A 19,579-nucleotide genomic window follows, 5' to 3' on the forward strand; every position below is an offset into this window, starting at 1 on the left:
GTTATTGCTCTGCTACTATGCGCTGCTTATCTGTCTGGTTATTGCTCTGCTACTATGCGCTGCTTGTCTGTCTGGTTATTGCTCTGCTACTATGGGCTGCTTGTCTGTCTGGTTATTGCTCTGCTACTATGCGCTGCTTGTCTGTCTGGTTATTGCTCTGCTACTATGCGCTGCTTGTCTGTCTGGTTATTGCTCTGCTACTATGCGCTGCTTGTCTGTCTGGTTATTGCTCTGCTACTATGCGCTGCTTGTCTGTCTGGTTATTGCTCTGCTACTATGGGCTGCTTGTCTGTCTGGTTATTGCTCTGCTACTATGCGCTGCTTGCCTGTCTGGTTATTGCACTGCTACTATGCGCTGCTTGTCTGTCTGGTTATTGCTCTGCTACTATGGGCTGCTTGTCTGTCTGGTTATTGCTCTGCTACTATGCGCTGCTTGTCTGTCTGGTGATTGCTCTGCTACTATGCGCTGCTTGTCTGTCTGGTTATTGCTCTGCTACTATGGGCTGCTTCTCTGTCTGGTTATTGCTCTGCTACTATGCGCTGCTTGTCTGTCTGGTTATTGCACTGCTACTATGCGCTGCTTGTCTGTCTGGTTATTGCTCTGCTACTATGGGCTGCTTGTCTGTCTGGTTATTGCTCTGCTACTATGGGCTGCTTGTCTGTCTGGTTATTGCTCTGCTACTATGCGCTGCTTGTCTGTCTGGTTATTGCTCTGCTACTATGGGCTGCTTGTCTGTCTGGTTATTGCTCTGCTACTATGGGCTGCTTGTCTGTCTGGTTATTGCACTGCTACTATGCGCTGCTTGTCTGTCTGGTTATTGCTCTGCTACTATGCGCTGCTTGTCTGTCTGGTTATTGCTCTGCTACTATGCGCTGCTTGTCTGTCTGGTTATTGCTCTGCTACTATGCGCTGCTTGTCTGTCTGGTTATTGCTCTGCTACTATGCGCTGCTTGTCTGTCTGGTTATTGCTCTGCTACTATGGGCTGCTTGTCTGTCTGGTTATTGCTCTGCTACTATGCGCTGCTTGCCTGTCTGGTTATTGCACTGCTACTATGCGCTGCTTGTCTGTCTGGTTATTGCTCTGCTACTATGGGCTGCTTGTCTGTCTGGTTATTGCTCTGCTACTATGCGCTGCTTGTCTGTCTGGTGATTGCTCTGCTACTATGCGCTGCTTGTCTGTCTGGTTATTGCTCGGCTACTATGCGCTGCTTGTCTGTCTGGTTATTGGTCTGCTACTATGTGCTGCTTGTCTGTCTGGTTATTGCACTGCTACTATGCGCTGCTTGTCTGTCTGGTTATTGCTCTGCTACTATGGGCTGCTTGTCTGTCTGGTTATTGCACTGCTACTATGCGCTGCTTGTCTGTCTGGTTATTGCACTGCTACTATGCGCTGCTTGTCTGTCTGGTTATTGCACTGCTACTATGCGCTGCTTGTCTGTCTGGTTATTGCTCTGCTACTATGCGCTGCTTGTCTGTCTGGTTATTGCTCTGCTACTATGCGCTGCTTGTCTGTCTGGTTATTGCTCTGCTACTATGGGCTGCTTGTCTGTCTGGTTATTGCTCTGCTACTATGGGCTGCTTGTCTGTCTGGTTATTGCTCTGCTACTATGCGCTGCTTGTCTTTCTGGTTATTGCTCTGCTACTATGCGCTGCTTGTCTGTCTGGTTATTGCTCTGCTACTATGCGCTGCTTGTCTGTCTGGTTATTGCTCTGCTACTATGCGCTGCTTGTCTGTCTGGTTATTGCTCTGCTACTATGGGCTGCTTGTCTGTCTGGTTATTGCTCTGCTACTATGCGCTGCTTGCCTGTCTGGTTATTGCACTGCTACTATGCGCTGCTTGTCTGTCTGGTTATTGCTCTGCTACTATGGGCTGCTTGTCTGTCTGGTTATTGCTCTGCTACTATGCGCTGCTTGTCTGTCTGGTGATTGCTCTGCTACTATGCGCTGCTTGTCTGTCTGGTTATTGCTCTGCTACTATGGGCTGCTTGTCTGTCTGGTTATTGCACTGCTACTATGCGCTGCTTGTCTGTCTGGTTATTGCTCTGCTACTATGGGCTGCTTGTCTGTCTGGTTATTGCTCTGCTACTATGCGCTGCTTGTCTGTCTGGTTATTGCTCTGCTACTATGGGCTGCTTGTCTGTCTGGTTATTGCTCTGCTACTATGCGCTGCTTGTCTGTCTGGTTATTGCTCTGCTACTATGGGCTGCTTGTCTGTCTGGTTATTGCTCTGCTACTATGCGCTGCTTGTCTGTCTGGTTATTGCTCTGCTACTATGGGCTGCTTGTCTGTCTGGTTATTGCTCTGCTACTATGGGCTGCTTGTCTGTCTGGTTATTGCTCTGCTACTATGCGCTGCTTGTCTGTCTGGTTATTGCTCTGCTACTATGCGCTGCTTGCCTGTCTGGTGATTGCACTGCTACTATGCGCTGCTTGTCTGTCTGGTTATTGCTCTGCTACTATGGGCTGCTTGTCTGTCTGGTTATTGCTCTGCTACTATGCGCTGCTTGTCTGTCTGGTGATTGCTCTGCTACTATGCGCTGCTTGTCTGTCTGGTTATTGCTCTGCTACTATGGGCTGCTTGTCTGTCTGGTTATTGCTCTGCTACTATGCGCTGCTTGTCTGTCTGGTTATTGCTCTGCTACTATGGGCTGCTTGTCTGTCTGGTTATTGCTCTGCTACTATGCGCTGCTTGTCTGTCTGGTTATTGCTCTGCTACTATGCGCTGCTTGTCTGTCTGGTTATTGCTCTGCTACTATGCGCTGCTTGTCTGTCTGGTTATTGCTCTGCTACTATGCGCTGCTTGTCTTTCTGGTTATTGCTCTGCTACTATGCGCTGCTTGTCTTTCTGGTTATTGCTCTGCTACTATGGGCTGCTTGTCTGTCTGGTTATTACTCTGCTATTATGGGCTGCTTGTCTGTCTGGTTATTACTCTGCTATTATGGGCTGCTTGTCTGTCTGGTTATTGCTCTGCTACTATGTGCTGCTTGTCTGTCTGGTTATTGCTCTGCTACTATGGGCTGCTTGTCGGTCTGGTTATTGCTCTGCTACTATGCGCTGCTTGTCTGTCTGGTTATTGCTCTGCTACTATGGGCTGCTTGTCTGTCTGGTTATTGCTCTGCTACTATGGGCTGCTTGTCTGTCTGGTTATTGCTCTGCTACTATGCGCTGCTTGTCTGTCAATAACCAGACAGACAAGCAGCGCATAGCAGCAGAGCAATAACCAGACAGACAAGCAGCCCATAGTAGCAGAGCAATAACCAGACAGACAAGCAGCGCATAGCAGCAGAGCAATAACCAGACAGACAAGCAGCCCATAGTAGCAGAGCAATAACCAGACAGACAAGCAGCGCATAGTAGCAGAGCAATAACCAGACAGACAAGCAGCCCATAGTGGCAGAGCAATAACCAGACAGACAAGCAGCGCATAGTAGCAGAGCAATAACCAGACAGACAAGCAGCGCATAGTAGCAGACCAATAACCAGACAGACAAGCAGCCCATAGTAGCAGAGCAATAACCAGACAGACAAGCAGCCCATAGTAGCAGAGCAATAACCAGACAGACAAGCAGCGCATAGTAGCAGAGCAATAACCAGACAGACAAGCAGCGCATAGTAGCAGAGCAATAACCAGACAGACAAGCAGCGCATAGTAGCAGTGCAATAACCAGACAGACAAGCAGCGCATAGTAGCAGAGCAATAACCAGACAGACAAGCAGCGCATAGTAGCAGAGCAATAACCAGACAGACAAGCAGCCCATAGTAGCAGAGCAATAACCAGACAGACAAGCAGCGCATAGTAGCAGAGCAATAACCAGACAGACAAGCAGCCCATAGTAGCAGAGCTATAACCAGACAGACAAGCAGCCCATAGTAGCAGAGCAATAACCAGACAGACAAGCAGCGCATAGTAGCAGAGCAATAACCAGACAGACAAGCAGCGCATAGCAGCAGAGCAATAACCAGACAGACAAGCAGCCCATAGCAGCAGAGCAATAACCAGACAGACAAGCAGCGCATAGTAGCAGAGTAATAACCAGACAGACAAGCAGTCCATAGTAGCAGAGCAATAACCAGACAGACAAGCAGCGCATAGTAGCAGAGCTATAACCAGACAGACAAGCAGCCCATAGTAGCAGAGCAATAACCAGACAGACAAGCAGCCCATAGTAGCAGAGCAATAACCAGATAGACAAGCAGCCCATAGTAGCAGAGCAATAACCAGACAGACAAGCAGCCCATAGTAGCAGAGCAATAACCAGACAGACAAGCAGCGCATAGTAGCAGAGCTATAACCAGACAGACAAGCAGCCCATAGTAGCAGAGCAATAACCAGACAGACAAGCAGCGCATAGTAGCAGAGCAATAACCAGATAGACAAGCAGCCCATAGTAGCAGAGCAATAACCAGACAGACAAGCAGCCCATAGTAGCAGAGCAATAACCAGACAGACAAGCAGCGCATAGTAGCAGAGCTATAACCAGACAGACAAGCAGCCCATAGTAGCAGAGCAATAACCAGACAGACAAGCAGCGCACAGTAGCAGTGCAATAACCAGACAGACAAGCAGCCCATAGTAGCAGTGCAATAACCAGACAGACAAGCAGCGCATAGTAGCAGAGCAATAACCAGACAGACAAGCAGCCCATAGTAGCAGAGCAATAACCAGACAGACAAGCAGCGCATAGTAGCAGTGCAATAACCAGACAGACAAGCAGCGCATAGTAGCAGAGCAATAACCAGACAGACAAGCAGCCCATAGTAGCAGAGCAATAACCAGACAGACAAGCAGCCCATAGTAGCAGAGCAATAACCAGACAGACAAGCAGCGCATAGTAGCAGAGCAATAACCAGACAGACAAGCAGCGCATAGTAGCAGAGCAATAACCAGACAGACAAGCAGCGCATAGTAGCAGAGCAATAACCAGACAGACAAGCAGCCCATAGTAGCAGAGCAATAACCAGACAGTCAAGCAGCGCATAGTAGCAGAGCAATAACCAGACAGACAAGCAGCGCATAGTAGCAGAGCAATAACCAGACAGACAAGCAGCGCATAGTAGCAGAGCAATAACCAGACAGACAAGCAGCCCATAGTAGCAGAGCAATAACCAGACAGACAAGCAGCGCATAGTAGCAGAGCTATAACCAGACAGACAAGCAGCCCATAGTAGCAGAGCAATAACCAGACAGACAAGCAGCGCATAGTAGCAGAGCAATAACCAGACAGACAAGCAGCCCATAGTAGCAGTGCAATAACCAGACAGACAAGCAGCCCATAGTAGCAGAGCAATAACCAGACAGACAAGCAGCGCATAGTAGCAGTGCAATAACCAGACAGACAAGCAGCCCATAGTAGCAGTGCAATAACCAGACAGACAAGCAGCGCATAGTAGAGCAATAACCAGACAGACAAGCAGCCCATAGTAGCAGAGCAATAACCAGACAGACAAGCAGCGCATAGTAGAGCAATAACCAGACAGACAAGCAGCGCATAGTAGCAGAGCAATAACCAGACAGACAAGCAGCCCATAGTAGCAGAGCAATAACCAGACAGACAAGCAGCCCATAGTAGCAGTGCAATAACCAGACAGACAAGCAGCCCATAGTAGCAGAGCAATAACCAGACAGACAAGCAGCGCATAGTAGAGCAATAACCAGACAGACAAGCAGCCCATAGTAGCAGAGCAATAACCAGACAGACAAGCAGCGCATAGTAGCAGAGCAATAACCAGACAGACAAGCAGCCCATAGCAGCAGAGCAATAACCAGACAGACAAGCAGCCCATAGTAGCAGAGCAATAACCAGACAGACAAGCAGCCCATAGTAGCAGAGCAATAACCAGACAGACAAGCAGCCCATAGTAGCAGAGCAATAACCAGACAGACAAGCAGCGCATAGTAGCAGAGCAATAACCAGACAGACAAGCAGCCCATAGTAGCAGAGCAATAACCAGACAGACAAGCAGCCCATAGTAGCAGAGCAATAACCAGACAGACAAGCAGCCCATAGTAGCAGAGCAATAACCAGACAGACAAGCAGCGCATAGTAGCAGAGCAATAACCAGACAGACAAGCAGCCCATAGTAGCAGAGCAATAACCAGACAGACAAGCAGCCCATAGTAGCAGAGCAATAACCAGACAGACAAGCAGCGCATAGTAGCAGAGCAATAACCAGACAGACAAGCAGCCCATAGCAGCAGAGCAATAACCAGACAGACAAACAGCCCATAGTAGCAGAGCAATAACCAGACAGGCAAGCAGCCCATAGTAGCAGAGCAATAACCAGACAGACAAGCAGCCCATAGTAGCAGAGCAATAACCAGACAGACAAGCAGCGCATAGTAGCAGAGCAATAACCAGACAGACAAGCAGCCCATAGTAGCAGAGCAATAACCAGACAGACAAGCAGCCCATAGTAGCAGAGCAATAACCAGACAGACAAGCAGCCCATAGTAGCAGAGCAATAACCAGACAGACAAGCAGCGCATAGTAGCAGAACAATAACCAGACAGACAAGCAGCCCATAGTAGCAGAGCAATAACCAGACAGACAAGCAGCGCATAGTAGCAGAGCAATAACCAGACAGACAAGCAGCGCATAGTAGCAGAGCAATAACCAGACAGACAAGCAGCCCATAGTAGCAGAGCAATAACCAGACAGTCAAGCAGCGCATAGTAGCAGTGCAATAACCAGACAGACAAGCAGCCCATAGTAGCAAAGCAATAACCAGACAGACAAGCAGCGCATAGTAGCAGAGCAATAACCAGACAGACAAGCAGCGCATAGTAGCAGAGCAATAACCAGACAGTCAAGCAGCGCATAGTAGCAGAGCAATAACCAGACAGACAAGCAGCGCATAGTAGCAGAGCAATAACCAGACAGACAAGCAGCGCATAGTAGCAGAGCAATAACCAGACAGACAAGCAGCCCATAGTAGCAAAGCAATAACCAGACAGACAAGCAGCGCATAGTAGCAGAGCAATAACCAGACAGACAAGCAGCGCATAGTAGCAGAGCAATAACCAGACAGTCAAGCAGCGCATAGTAGCAGAGCAATAACCAGACAGACAAGCAGCGCATAGTAGCAGAGCAATAACCAGACAGACAAGCAGCCCATAGTAGCAGAGCAATAACCAGACAGACAAGCAGCCCATAGTAGCAGAGCAATAACCAGACAGACAAGCAGCCCATAGTAGCAGAGCAATAACCAGACAGACAAGCAGCCCATAGTAGCAGAGCAATAACCAGACAGACAAGCAGCGCATAGTAGCAGAGTAATAACCAGACAGACAAGCAGCGCATAGTAGCAGAGCAATAACCAGACAGACAAGCAGCGCATAGTAGCAGAGCAATAACCAGACAGACAAGCAGCGCATAGTAGCAGAGCAATAACCAGACAGACAAGCAGCCCATGGTAGCAGAGCGATAACCAGACAGACAAGCAGCGCATGGTAGCAGAGCAATAACCAGACAGACAAGCAGCGCATAGTAGCAGAGCAATAACCAGACAGACAAGCAGCCCATAGTAGCAGAGCAATAACCAGACAGTCAAGCAGCGCATAGTAGCAGAGCAATAACCAGACAGACAAGCAGCGCATAGTAGCAGAGCAATAACCAGACAAGCAGCGCATAGTAGCAGAGCAATAACCAGACAGACAAGCAGCACATAGTAGCAGAGCAATAACCAGACAGACAAGCAGCGCATAGTAGCAGAGCAATAACCAGACAGACAAGCAGCCCATAGTAGCAGAGTAATAACCAGACAGACAAGCAGCCCATAGTAGCAGAGCAATAACCAGACAAGCAGCCCATAGTAGCAGAGCAATAACCAGACAGACAAGCAGCCCATAGTAGCAGAGCAATAACCAGACAAGCAGCGCATAGTAGCAGAGCAATAACCAGACAGACAAGCAGCGCATAGTAGCAGAGCAATAACCAGACAGACAAGCAGCGCATAGTAGCAGAGCAATAACCAGACAGACAAGCAGCCCATAGTAGCAGAGCAATAACCAGACAGACAAGCAGCGCATAGTAGCAGAGCAATAACCAGACAGACAAGCAGCGCATAGTAGCAGAGCAATAACCAGACAGACAAGCAGCGCATAGTAGCAGAGCAATAACCAGACAGACAAGCAGCGCATAGTAGCAGAGCCTCCTGGAGCCTGTACACATGTAACCCCATCACCCACCTCTGCACCCTCATCACCAGCACATGTGGGGAGACCACCCAAACACCTCCCACAGATCATCCATGGTGGGACTAGAACACAGAACACCAGCACCACAAAGCAGGAGCGCCAACCACCGAGCCACCGACCTGCTGAACACTCAGCCTCTGGGAAAGTCACTGATATAACTCCAGCACCTATGGACGGGCATGAAAAAGAAGGAGGCTCCATGTGCAGTCACTGATTACAGCTCCTGAGAGGAGGAGGCTCCATGTGCAGTCACTGATTACAGCTCCTGAGGGGAGGAGGCTCCATGTGCAGTCACTGATTACAGCTCCTGAGGGGAGGAGGCTCCATGTGCAGTCACTGATTACAGCTCCTGAGGGGAGGAGGCTCCATGTGCAGTCACTGATTACAGCTCCTGAGAGGGGGAGGCTCCATCTGCAGTCACTGATTACAGCTCCTGAGAGGGGGAGGCTCCATGTGCAGTCACTGATTACAGCTCCTGAGAGGGGGAGGCTCCATGTGCAGTCACTGATTACAGCTCCTGAGGGGAGGAGGCTCCATGTGCAGTCACTGATTACAGCTCCTGAGGGGAGGAGGCTCCATGTGCAGTCACTGATTACAGCTCCTGAGGGGAGGAGGCTCCATGTGCAGTCACTGATTACAGCTCTTGAGAGGAGGAGGCAGCATGTGCAGTCACTGATTACAGCTCCTGAGAGGTGGAGGCTCCATGTGCAGTCACTGATTACAGCTCCTGAGAGGAGGAGGCTCCATGTGCAGTCACTGATTACAGCTCCTGAGAGGAGGAGGCTCCATGTGCAGTCACTGATTACAGCTCCTGAGAGGAGGAGGCAGCATGTGCAGTCACTGATTACAGCTCCTGAGAGGAGGAGGCTCCATGTGCAGTCACTGATTACAGCTCCTGAGAGGAGGAGGCTCCATGTGCAGTCACTGATTACAGCTCCTGAGAGGGGGAATTTCATGGTGCTCGGTCAGAATTGAACCCTGAACCCCAGCGCTGCAAAGCAGGAGCAGTAACCACCGAGCCACCAACCTGCTTAAGAATAAACTTATGGCAGAGTTTTTGATATGACTCCAGCACCTATGGGAGCACATAAAAAGAAGAGGAAGCTCCACTGGAAGTCAATGATTTCTTAGAGGTGGAATTTAATGGTCCTTGGTCAGAGTTGAACCCACATCCCCAGCGCTGCAAAGCAGGAGCACTAACCACCGAGCCGCTGTGCTGCATAATTATCCATCTCTGGCGGCAATATGACAATATGTTAGCGCTGTAACCCTGGGCTCAACTCCACCATCTGCGAGGAGTTTGTTGTTCTCCCCGTGTCTGATGCGTTTCTTCCAGGGTCTCCGGTTTCTTCCCACAATGCAATCCTTCCTGTGTAGGAAGAGAGGGGCCCGGGGCTCCCTGTGATTGCGTCACACAGGGGTTACATGGGTAACGTTCAGATGCTGTCGGCTTTTTTCAAGAGCAGCATCTAAACGGCGAATCTCCAGAATGTGAGAAATTGGAAAAATAAAGTAATATTTAGGGGGAAAAATACTGCAAAGTGTGAACATGATTTACAGTAGAAGTCTGGATGATGCTGAGATCAGAGGGTTTTTACTTTCCCTTACGCGAAGAGTAATGTCTTCTTCCCCTGCACAATGTCCGGAGCCGCCTCCTTTTCTGCGCTCCACTTTATGAGCTAACGGCACAACAGTTTTGAAGAAGCCCAATTTTTAGATTGTACCCACTGATTTCACATCGCAGGGGTCTGACTGCATCTAACCTAAATAGCTACACTATTACATCAGCGGTGGGCAAGTGACTATCCAGAGGGGCCACAAGACCACCACTTCTGTGGAGAACCAAAGCAATAGGCTGAAAATAATTCTGTCCAATATTAATACATTTTTATTAATATTAATTGCATCACTTAATATTGAGTAGAATTAGCATTGTCAATAGCCCCTATATACCATATGAGTCCTCACATAACCTCCTACACACAGCCTCCTATATACAGTATGATCCCTCATATAGCTCCCTATATACAGTATGAGCCCCCATATAGCTCCCTATATACAGTATGAGCCCCCATATAGCTCCCTATATACAGTATGAGCCCTCACCTAGCCTCCTATATACAGTATGATCCCTCATATAGCTCCCTATATACAGTATGAGCACTCACATAGCCCCCTATATACAGTATGATCCATCATATAGCTCCCTATATACAGTATGAGCACTCACACAGCCCCCTATATACAGTATGAGCCCCCATATAGCTCCCTATATGCAGTATGAGCCCTCACATAGCCCCCTATATACAGTATGATCCCTCATATAGCTTCCTATATACAGTATGAGCACTCACATAGCCCCCTATATACAGTATGAGCCCCCATATAGCTCCCTATATACAGTATGAGCCCTCACATAGCCTCCTATATACAGCATGAGTCCACACCTAGCCCCCTATATACAGTATGATCCCTCATATAGCTCCCTATATACAGTATGAGCCCCCATATAGCTCCCTATATGCAGTATGAGCCCTCACATAGCCCCCTATATACAGTATGATCCCTCATATAGCTTCCTATATACAGTATGAGTCCACACCTAGCCCCCTATATACAGTATGAGCCCCCATATAGCTCCCTATATACAGTATGAGCCCTCACATAGCCTCCTATATACAGCATGAGTCCACACCTAGCCCCCTATATACAGTATGATCCCTCATATAGCTCCCTATATACAGTATGAGCCCCCATATAGCTCCCTATATGCAGTATGAGCCCTCACATAGCCCCCTATATACAGTATGATCCCTCATATAGCTTCCTATATACAGTATGAGTCCACACCTAGCCCCCTATATACAGTATGAGCCCCCATATAGCTCCCTATATACAGTATGAGCCCTCACATAGCCTCCTATATACAGCATGAGTCCACACCTAGCCCCCTATATACAGTATGATCCCTCATATAGCTCCCTATATACAGTATGAGCCCCCATATAGCTCCCTATATACAGTATGATCCCTCATATAGCCTCCTATATACAGCATGAGTCCACACCTAGCCCCCTATATACAGTATGATCCCTCATATAGCTCCCTATATACAGTATGAGCCCCCATATAGCTCCCTATAAACAGTATGAACCCCCATATAGCTCCCTATATACAGTATGAGCCCCCATATAGCTCCCTATAAACAGTATGAGCCCCCATATAGCTCCCTATATACAGTATGATCCCCCATATAGCTCCCTATATACAGTATGAGCCCCCATATAGCTCCCTATATACAGTATGATCCCTCATATAGCTCCCTATATACAGTATGAGCATTCACATAGCCTCCTATATACAGTATGACCCCTCATATAGCTCCCTATATACAGTATGAGCATTCACATAGCCCCCTATATACAGTATGAGCCCCCATATAGCTCCCTATATACAGTATGAGCCCCCATATAGCTCCCTATATACAGTATGAGCCCTCACCTAGCCTCCTATATACAGTATGATCCCTCATATAGCTCCCTATATACAGTATGAGCCCTCACCTAGCCTCCTATATACAGTATGAGCCCCCATATAGCTCCCTATATACAGTATGAGCACTCACATAGCCCCCTATATACAGTATGAGCCCCCATATAGCTCCCTATATGCAGTATGAGCCCTCACATAGCCCCCTATATACAGTATGATCCCTCATATAGCTTCCTATATACAGTATGAGCACTCACATAGCCCCCTATAAACAGTATGAGCCCCCATATAGCTCCCTATATACAGTATGATCCCCCATATAGCTCCCTATAAACAGTATGAGCCCCCATATAGCTCCCTATATACAGTATGAGCCCCCATATAGCTCCCTATATACAGTATGAGCCCCCATATAGCTCCCTATATACAGTATGAGCCCTCACATAGCCCCCTATATACAACATGAGTCCACACCTAGCCCCCTATATACAGTATGATCCCTCATATAGCTCCCTATATACAGTATGAGCACTCACATAGCCCCCTATATACAGTATGAGCCCCCATATAGCTCCCTATATACAGTATGATCCCCCATATAGCTCCCTATATACAGTATGAGCCCTCACATAGCCTCCTATATACAGTATGATCCCTCATATAGCTCCCTATATACAGTATGAGCACTCACATAGCCCCCTATATACAGTATGAGCCCCCATATAGCTCCCTATATGCAGTATGAGCCCTCACATAGCCCCCTATATACAGTATGATCCCTCATATAGCTTCCTATATACAGTATGAGCACTCACATAGCCCCCTATATACAGTATGAGCCCCCATATAGCTCCCTATATACAGTATGAGCCCCCATATAGCTCCCTATATACAGTATGAGCCCCCACCTAGCCCCCTATATACAGTATGAGCCCCCACATAGCCTCCTATATACAGTATGATCCCTCATATAGCTCCCTATATACAGTATGAGCACTCACATAGCCCCCTATATACAGCATGAGCCCCCATATAGCTCCCTATATACAGTATGATCCCCCATATAGCTCCCTATATACAGTATGAGCCCTCACATAGCCTCCTATATACAGTATGATCCCTCATATAGCTCCCTATATACAGTATGAGCACTCACATAGCCCCCTATATACAGCATGAGCCCCCATATAGCTCCCTATATGCAGTATGAGCCCTCACATAGCCCCCTATATACAGTATGATCCCTCATATAGCTTCCTATATACAGTATGAACACTCACATAGCCCCCTATATACAGTATGAGCCCCCATATAGCTCCCTATATACAGTATGAGCCCCCATATAGCTCCCTATATACAGTATGAGCCCCCACCTAGCCCCCTATATACAGTATGAGCCCCCACATAGCCTCCTATATACAGCATGAGTCCACACCTAGCCCCCTATATACAGTATGAGCCCCCATATAGCTCCCTATATACAGTATGAGCCCTCACATAGCCTCCTATATACAGCATGAGTCCACACCTAGCCCCCTATATACAGTATGATCCCTCATATAGCTCCCTATATACAGTATGATCCCTCATATAGCTCCCTATATACAGTATGAGCCCCCATATAGCTCCCTATATACAGTATAAGCCCCCACCTAGCCCCCTATATACAGTATGAGCCCCCACATAGCCCCCTATATACAGTATGATCCCTCATATAGCTCCCTATATACAGTATGAGCCCCCATATAGCTCCCTATATATAGTATGAGCACTCACATAGCCCCCTATATACAGTATGAGCCCCCATATAGCTCCCTATATACAGTATGAGCCCCCATATAGCTCCCTATATACAGTATGAGCCCCCACCTAGCCCCCTATATACAGTATGAGCCCCCACATAGTCTCCTATATACAGTATGAGCCCCCACATAGCCTCCTATATACAGTATGAGCCCCCATATAGCTCCCTATATACAGTATGAGCCCTCACATAGCCTCCTATATACAGCATGAGTCCACACCTAGCCCCCTATATACAGTATGATCCCTCATATAGCTCCCTATATACAGTATGATCCCTCATATAGCTCCCTATATACAGTATGAGCCCCCATATAGCTCCCTATATACAGTATAAACCCCCACCTAGCCCCCTATATACAGTATGAGCCCCCACATAGCCCCCTATATACAGTATGATCCCTCATATAGCTCCCTATATACAGTATGAGCCCCCATATAGCTCCCTATATATAGTATGAGCACTCACATAGCCCCCTATATACAGTATGAGCCCCCATATAGCTCCCTATATACAGTATGAGCCCCCATATAGCTCCCTATATACAGTATGAGCCCCCACCTAGCCCCCTATATACAGTATGAGCCCCCACATAGTCTCCTATATACAGTATGAGCCCCCACATAGCCTCCTATATACAGTATGAGCCCCCATATAGCTCCCTATATACAGCATGAGTCCACACCTAGCCCCGTATATACAGTATGATCCCTCATATAGCTCCCTATATACAGTATGAGCACTCACATAGCCTCCTATATACAGTATGAGCCCCATATAGCTCCCTATATACAGTATGAGCCCTCACATAGCCTCCTATATACAGTATGAGCCCCCACATAGCCCCCTATATACAGTATGATCCCTCATATAGCTCCCTATATACAGTATGAGCCCCCATATAGCTCCCTATATACAGTATGAGCACTCACATAGCACCCTATATACAGTATGAGCCCCCATATAGCTCCCTATATACAGTATGAGCCCCCATATAGCTCCCTATATACAGTATGAGCCCCCACCTAGCCCCCTATATACAGTATGATCCCCCACATAGCCCCCTATATACAGTATGAGCCCCCACATAGTCTCCTATATACAGTATGAGCCCCCACATAGCCTTCTATATACAGTATTAGCCCCCATATAGCTCCCTATATACAGTATGAGCCCCCACCTAGCCCCCTATATACAGTATGAGCCCCCACATAGTCTCCTATATACAGTATGAGCCCCCACATAGCCTCCTATATACAGTATGAGCCCCCATATAGCTCCCTATATACAGCATGAGTCCACACATAGCCTTCTATATACAGTATTAGCCCCCATATAGCTCCCTATATACAGCATGAGTCCACACCTAGCCCCCTATATACAGCATGAGTCCACACCTAGCCCCCTATATACAGTATGAGCCCCCACATAGTCTCCTATATACAGTATGAGCCCCCACATAGCCTCCTATATACAGTATGAGCCCCCATATAGCTCCCTATATACAATATGAGCCCCCATATAGCCCTCTATATACATGAGCTCTACATAGCCCCTATATATAGTATGCACTAATACAGATGGAAAAAATGAAAAAACACATACCTCGCTCCAATTCCCCGACTGCTCTGCACTATCCCTCCGCACAGTGACACTTACACACTAATTGGTGGAAGAAGGGTCTGGGGGTCCGTGCTCCGCCAATGTACACACAGCTATCCGTAGGATGTGGATACAGGTGACATAAGGCGGGGGCGGGGGCAGACACGGGGCACCAGAGGGCTACGGTTTTGAACCTTTCAGCTGTCTCAGTCTTCGGGCTGGACTGGAAAAGCAAAACAGCCAGATCTGGCCCACGGACAGCGCCTCACCAGCCCTGGTGTGCGGGGCATTATTATTATATATTATAGCGCCATTCATTCCATCCCGCTTTACATGTGTGAGGTGTAGAGTGTGTACAGGGTGATAGAAAGAAGACGCACGTCCTGCACCAGAATCACCCTGCACACACTATACACCGTACATGGTATTATTATTGTGGAGGCACTGTGTAGATATCAGCAGAACAGTGAGTGCAGCTCTGAAGTATAATACAGGACTCGGAGGTAACTCGGGATCAGTAATGTAATGTATGTACACAGGGACTGCACAAGCAGAACAGTGAGTGCAGCTCTGGAGTATAATACAGGAGGTAACTCAGGATCAGTAATGTAATGTATGTACACAGTGACTGCACCAGCAGAATAGTGAGTGCAGCTCTGGAGTATAATACAGGAGGTAACTCAGGGTCAGTAATGTATGTACACAGTAACTGCTCCAGCAGAACAGTGAATGCAGCTCTGGAGTATAATACAGGTGGTAACTCAGGGTCAGTAATATAATGTATGTACACAGTGATTGCACCAGCAGAATAGTGAGTGCAGCTCTGGAGTATAATACAGGAGGTAACTCAGGGTCAGTAATGTATGTACACAGTAACTGCTCCAGCAGAACAGTGAATGCAGCTCTGGAGTATAATACAGGTGGTAACTCAGGGTCAGTAATATAATGTATGTACACAGTGATTGCACCAGCAGAATAGTGAGTGCAGCTCTGGAGTATAATACAGGATGTAACTCAGAATCTGTAATGTATGTACACAGTGACTGCACCAGCAGAATAGTGAGTGCAGCTCTGGGGTATAATACAGACTGTATTCTGTGACAGATAACTCTTCATGTCCTCACCTGATTATTTTGTGCTGTTGGCTCAAAAATTGGATTATCGAATCCCCTGTCATCCATAGATTCGGTTTCCTCCATTCTAGATCCGTTCCTCCAAAAAAGGAAAAATTCCAAGTGTCGCAGCCTAAAAGGAAAGAGAACATGTCACAATATTTCTGTCTGCGATCCTGACTATGAAGGCCTCCTGCTGTCGGCACGCCGTATAGCGCTGTCCTTGTCCAACGGTCCCATATATAATAGAGACCGATATTGTCCTAGAATGAACAGTTCTCCACTGAAATGGGTGCGGACCCCGGGTCCTGATCAGTGGGGTCTCAGCTGTCAGACCCTCCATAATCCTCACATCACCCGTCTGTTAATTGGGTGATAAATGTTGGAGACTTTGACGTTACATAACCAGACTGTTATCATTTGTCACCACTAGGGGGAGCTCTCTGCATAATACCCAATCTGTGGACTCCTGAGTGCCCTCTAGTGCTGAAACCAGAAAGTCCCTTGTCATTTAACCCTGTGACCAAACTTGCAATTTGTATCACAAATGAGTCTGTCCAGTCTGAAGATACAGAGGATGAAAAAACTAAACCGTGTCATATTGGAGCCGCTTTATGCACTATATGGAGGGTCAGGGTCAGCCATTATTCTCATCAGCGTCGATTATTTCTCTGATCTGCTTCATAATGTCTACCGCCCAGGAACACTGGAGGCTAAAGTAACACAAAATCCACATTCTGCAATAATAAACTGTCACTGTGTCCGTCCTCCATGCTTTACACTGCAGCGCTTATCTTCTTTTTGGTGTCGTTCCATTAGTTATACTGATATAACCCGCTGATGTTATACTGTAGTATTACGGGCTACACTTATCAGTGTCTGTAGGGGGCAGTATTGGGGTTACCTGTAGTTAAATTGTCACTGTGTCCTTCCTCCATGCTTTACACTGCAGCGCTTATCTTCATTATAGCTCCGTTCCATTAGTTATACTGATATAACCCCCTGATGTTATACTTTGCACTATTACGGGCTACACTTATCAGTGTCTGTAGGGGGCGGTATTGGGGTTACCTGAAATTAAATTGTCACTGTGTCCTTCCTCCATGCTTTACACTGCAGCGCTTATCTTCATTATAGCTCCGTTCCATTAGTTATACTGATATAACCCGCTGATGTTATGCTTTGTAGTATTATGGGCTACACTTATCAGTGTCTGTAGGGGGCGGTATTGGGGTTACCTGTAGTTGTCCATTTTGTACAGGAAATAGAAGGCACCAATCAACGACAATCCAATAACTGTGCCTATGACTATTCCAGAAACCGCCCCTGCTGACAGGGGTCCTGTATGAGGGCTCGTAAGACCCCCAGTGGCAACCTTCATATCTGCCTTTATAATGCCGAAAGACCCTCCTGCAGGGAGGAAGCACAAACACGTTACCGTATGGAAGGTATGGCGGAATGTTCATTTAAAGGGCCGGTACCCCAATATATGAGTCAACGTTATGGCACATTTTTTTACACTGACCGGTCGTATCAATGTCCGCCATGATGTCATAGGCGAGCAGCAGGGCGTCACTTCCGGCCAATGACCCGTCCTTCTCGTCCATCAGTACGATCTGGATTTTTAGCTCCGCGTCGGCCCGATTGGCGGACGCCGGGCTCCGCACTTTAGAAATCGCCAATTTGATGGAGGAATATTTTTTCTATAAGAAAAATAAAAAATTCTTAATAAGAATCCTAACAGTGAAGGGGTTAAATCGCAGATGGAATTTCTGCAGACGGCGATGGCTCATTACACATCACTGGAAATGGGAAGCGGTGACTTATAGGACGGGGGACGCCGGCATTTACTGCCACCAGGAGCCACACGCGAAGCCTCGAGGAGGTGCGGAGGGAAGGGGCGACCGCACGGCTGCCGGTGATAGTCCTCCCTGTCACATGCTGGACTCTAGGAAAGTTGTGTGACCGCCCAGCCGTCCGAGAAAAGTCCCACAGCAAAGAGGAGTGGAGGAGGCGACAACCCGAGATACTGGGGGGTTCCCTAGAAAGCTGCGTGAGAAATCCTAAAATAATCCCAAACGTTATCATACCAGACTGAGAAACGTGTGGAGGAGCCGACGTCTGTACGTCTCCAAACTGAACGCAGAGGAGTAATCCAAGGAGATGACAACGCCTGCAGAAGACAAGAAGATCCGTCTGACATCAGTACAATTCATGTCTGCAGCCACCACTAGGGGGAGCTCCCTGTATACAGAGATAGATGATAAGCTCCTGTCTGCAGCCACCACTAGGGGGAGCTCTCTGTATACAGAGATAGATGATAAGCTCCTGTCTGCAGCCACCACTAGGGGGAGCTCCCTGTATACAGAGATATATGATAAGATCCTGTCTGCAGCCACCACTAGGGGGAGCTCCCTGTATACAGAGATACATGATAAGATCCTGTCTACAGCCACCACTAGGGGGAGCTCCCTGTATACAGAGATACATGATAAGGTCCTGTCTGCAGCCACCACTAGGGGGAGCTCCCTGTATACAGAGATACATGATAAGATCCTGTCTGCAGTCACCACTAGGGGGAGCTCCCTGTATACAGAGATATATGATAAGATCCTGTCTGCAGCCACCACTAGGGGGAGCTCCCTGTATACAGAGATACATGATAAGATCCTGTCTGCAGCCTCCACTAGGGGGAGCTCCCTGTATACAGAGATACATGATAAGATCCTGTCTGCAGCCTCCACTAGGGGGAGCTCCCTGTATACAGAGATATATGATAAGATCCTGTCTGCAGTCACCACTAGGGAGAGCTCCCTGTATACAGAGATACATGATAAGATCCTGTCTGCAGCCTCCACTAGGGGGAGCTCCCTGTATACAGAGACACATGATAAGATCCTGTCTGCAGCCACCACTAGGGGGAGCTCCCTGTATACAGAGATACACGATAAGATCCTGTCTGCAGTCACCACTAGGAGGAGCTCCCTGTATACAGAGATACATGATAAGATCCTGTCTGTAGCCACCACTAGGGGGAGCTCCCTGTATACAGAGATACATGATAAGATTCTGTCTGCAGCCACCACTAGGGGGAGCTCCCTGTATACAGAGATACATGATAAGATCCTGTCTGCAGTCACCACTAGGGGGAGCTCCCTGTATACAGAGATACATGATAAGATTCTGTCTGCAGCCACCACTAGGGGGAGCTCCCTGTATACAGAGATACATGATAAGATCCTGTCTGCAGCCACCACTAGAGGGAGCTCCCTGTATACAGAGATACATGATAAGATCTTGTCTGTAGCCACCACTAGAGGGAGCTCCCTGTATACAGAGATACATGATAAGATCCTGTCTGCAGTCACC

General features: G+C 47.7%; 1 protein-coding gene across 1 annotated transcript in view; it reads right to left on the minus strand.

The window, feature by feature from the left end:
• AMN (amnion associated transmembrane protein) overlaps positions 1-19,579 on the minus strand; it is a 93,296-nt gene that overhangs the window by 11,767 nt on the left and 61,950 nt on the right. The window contains exons 8-11 of the mRNA XM_075329545.1: positions 18,301-18,383; positions 17,736-17,913; positions 17,449-17,620; positions 16,223-16,343 (exon numbers count right to left, since the gene is read on the minus strand). Coding sequence (XP_075185660.1) covers positions 16,223-16,343; positions 17,449-17,620; positions 17,736-17,913; positions 18,301-18,383 — 554 coding nt within the window. The remainder of the gene's footprint in view (positions 1-16,222; positions 16,344-17,448; positions 17,621-17,735; positions 17,914-18,300; positions 18,384-19,579) is intronic.

The sequence above is a fragment of the Anomaloglossus baeobatrachus genome, chromosome 12 (genome assembly GCF_048569485.1).
Source record: "Anomaloglossus baeobatrachus isolate aAnoBae1 chromosome 12, aAnoBae1.hap1, whole genome shotgun sequence".
Classification (NCBI taxonomy): Eukaryota; Metazoa; Chordata; class Amphibia; order Anura; family Aromobatidae; genus Anomaloglossus; species Anomaloglossus baeobatrachus.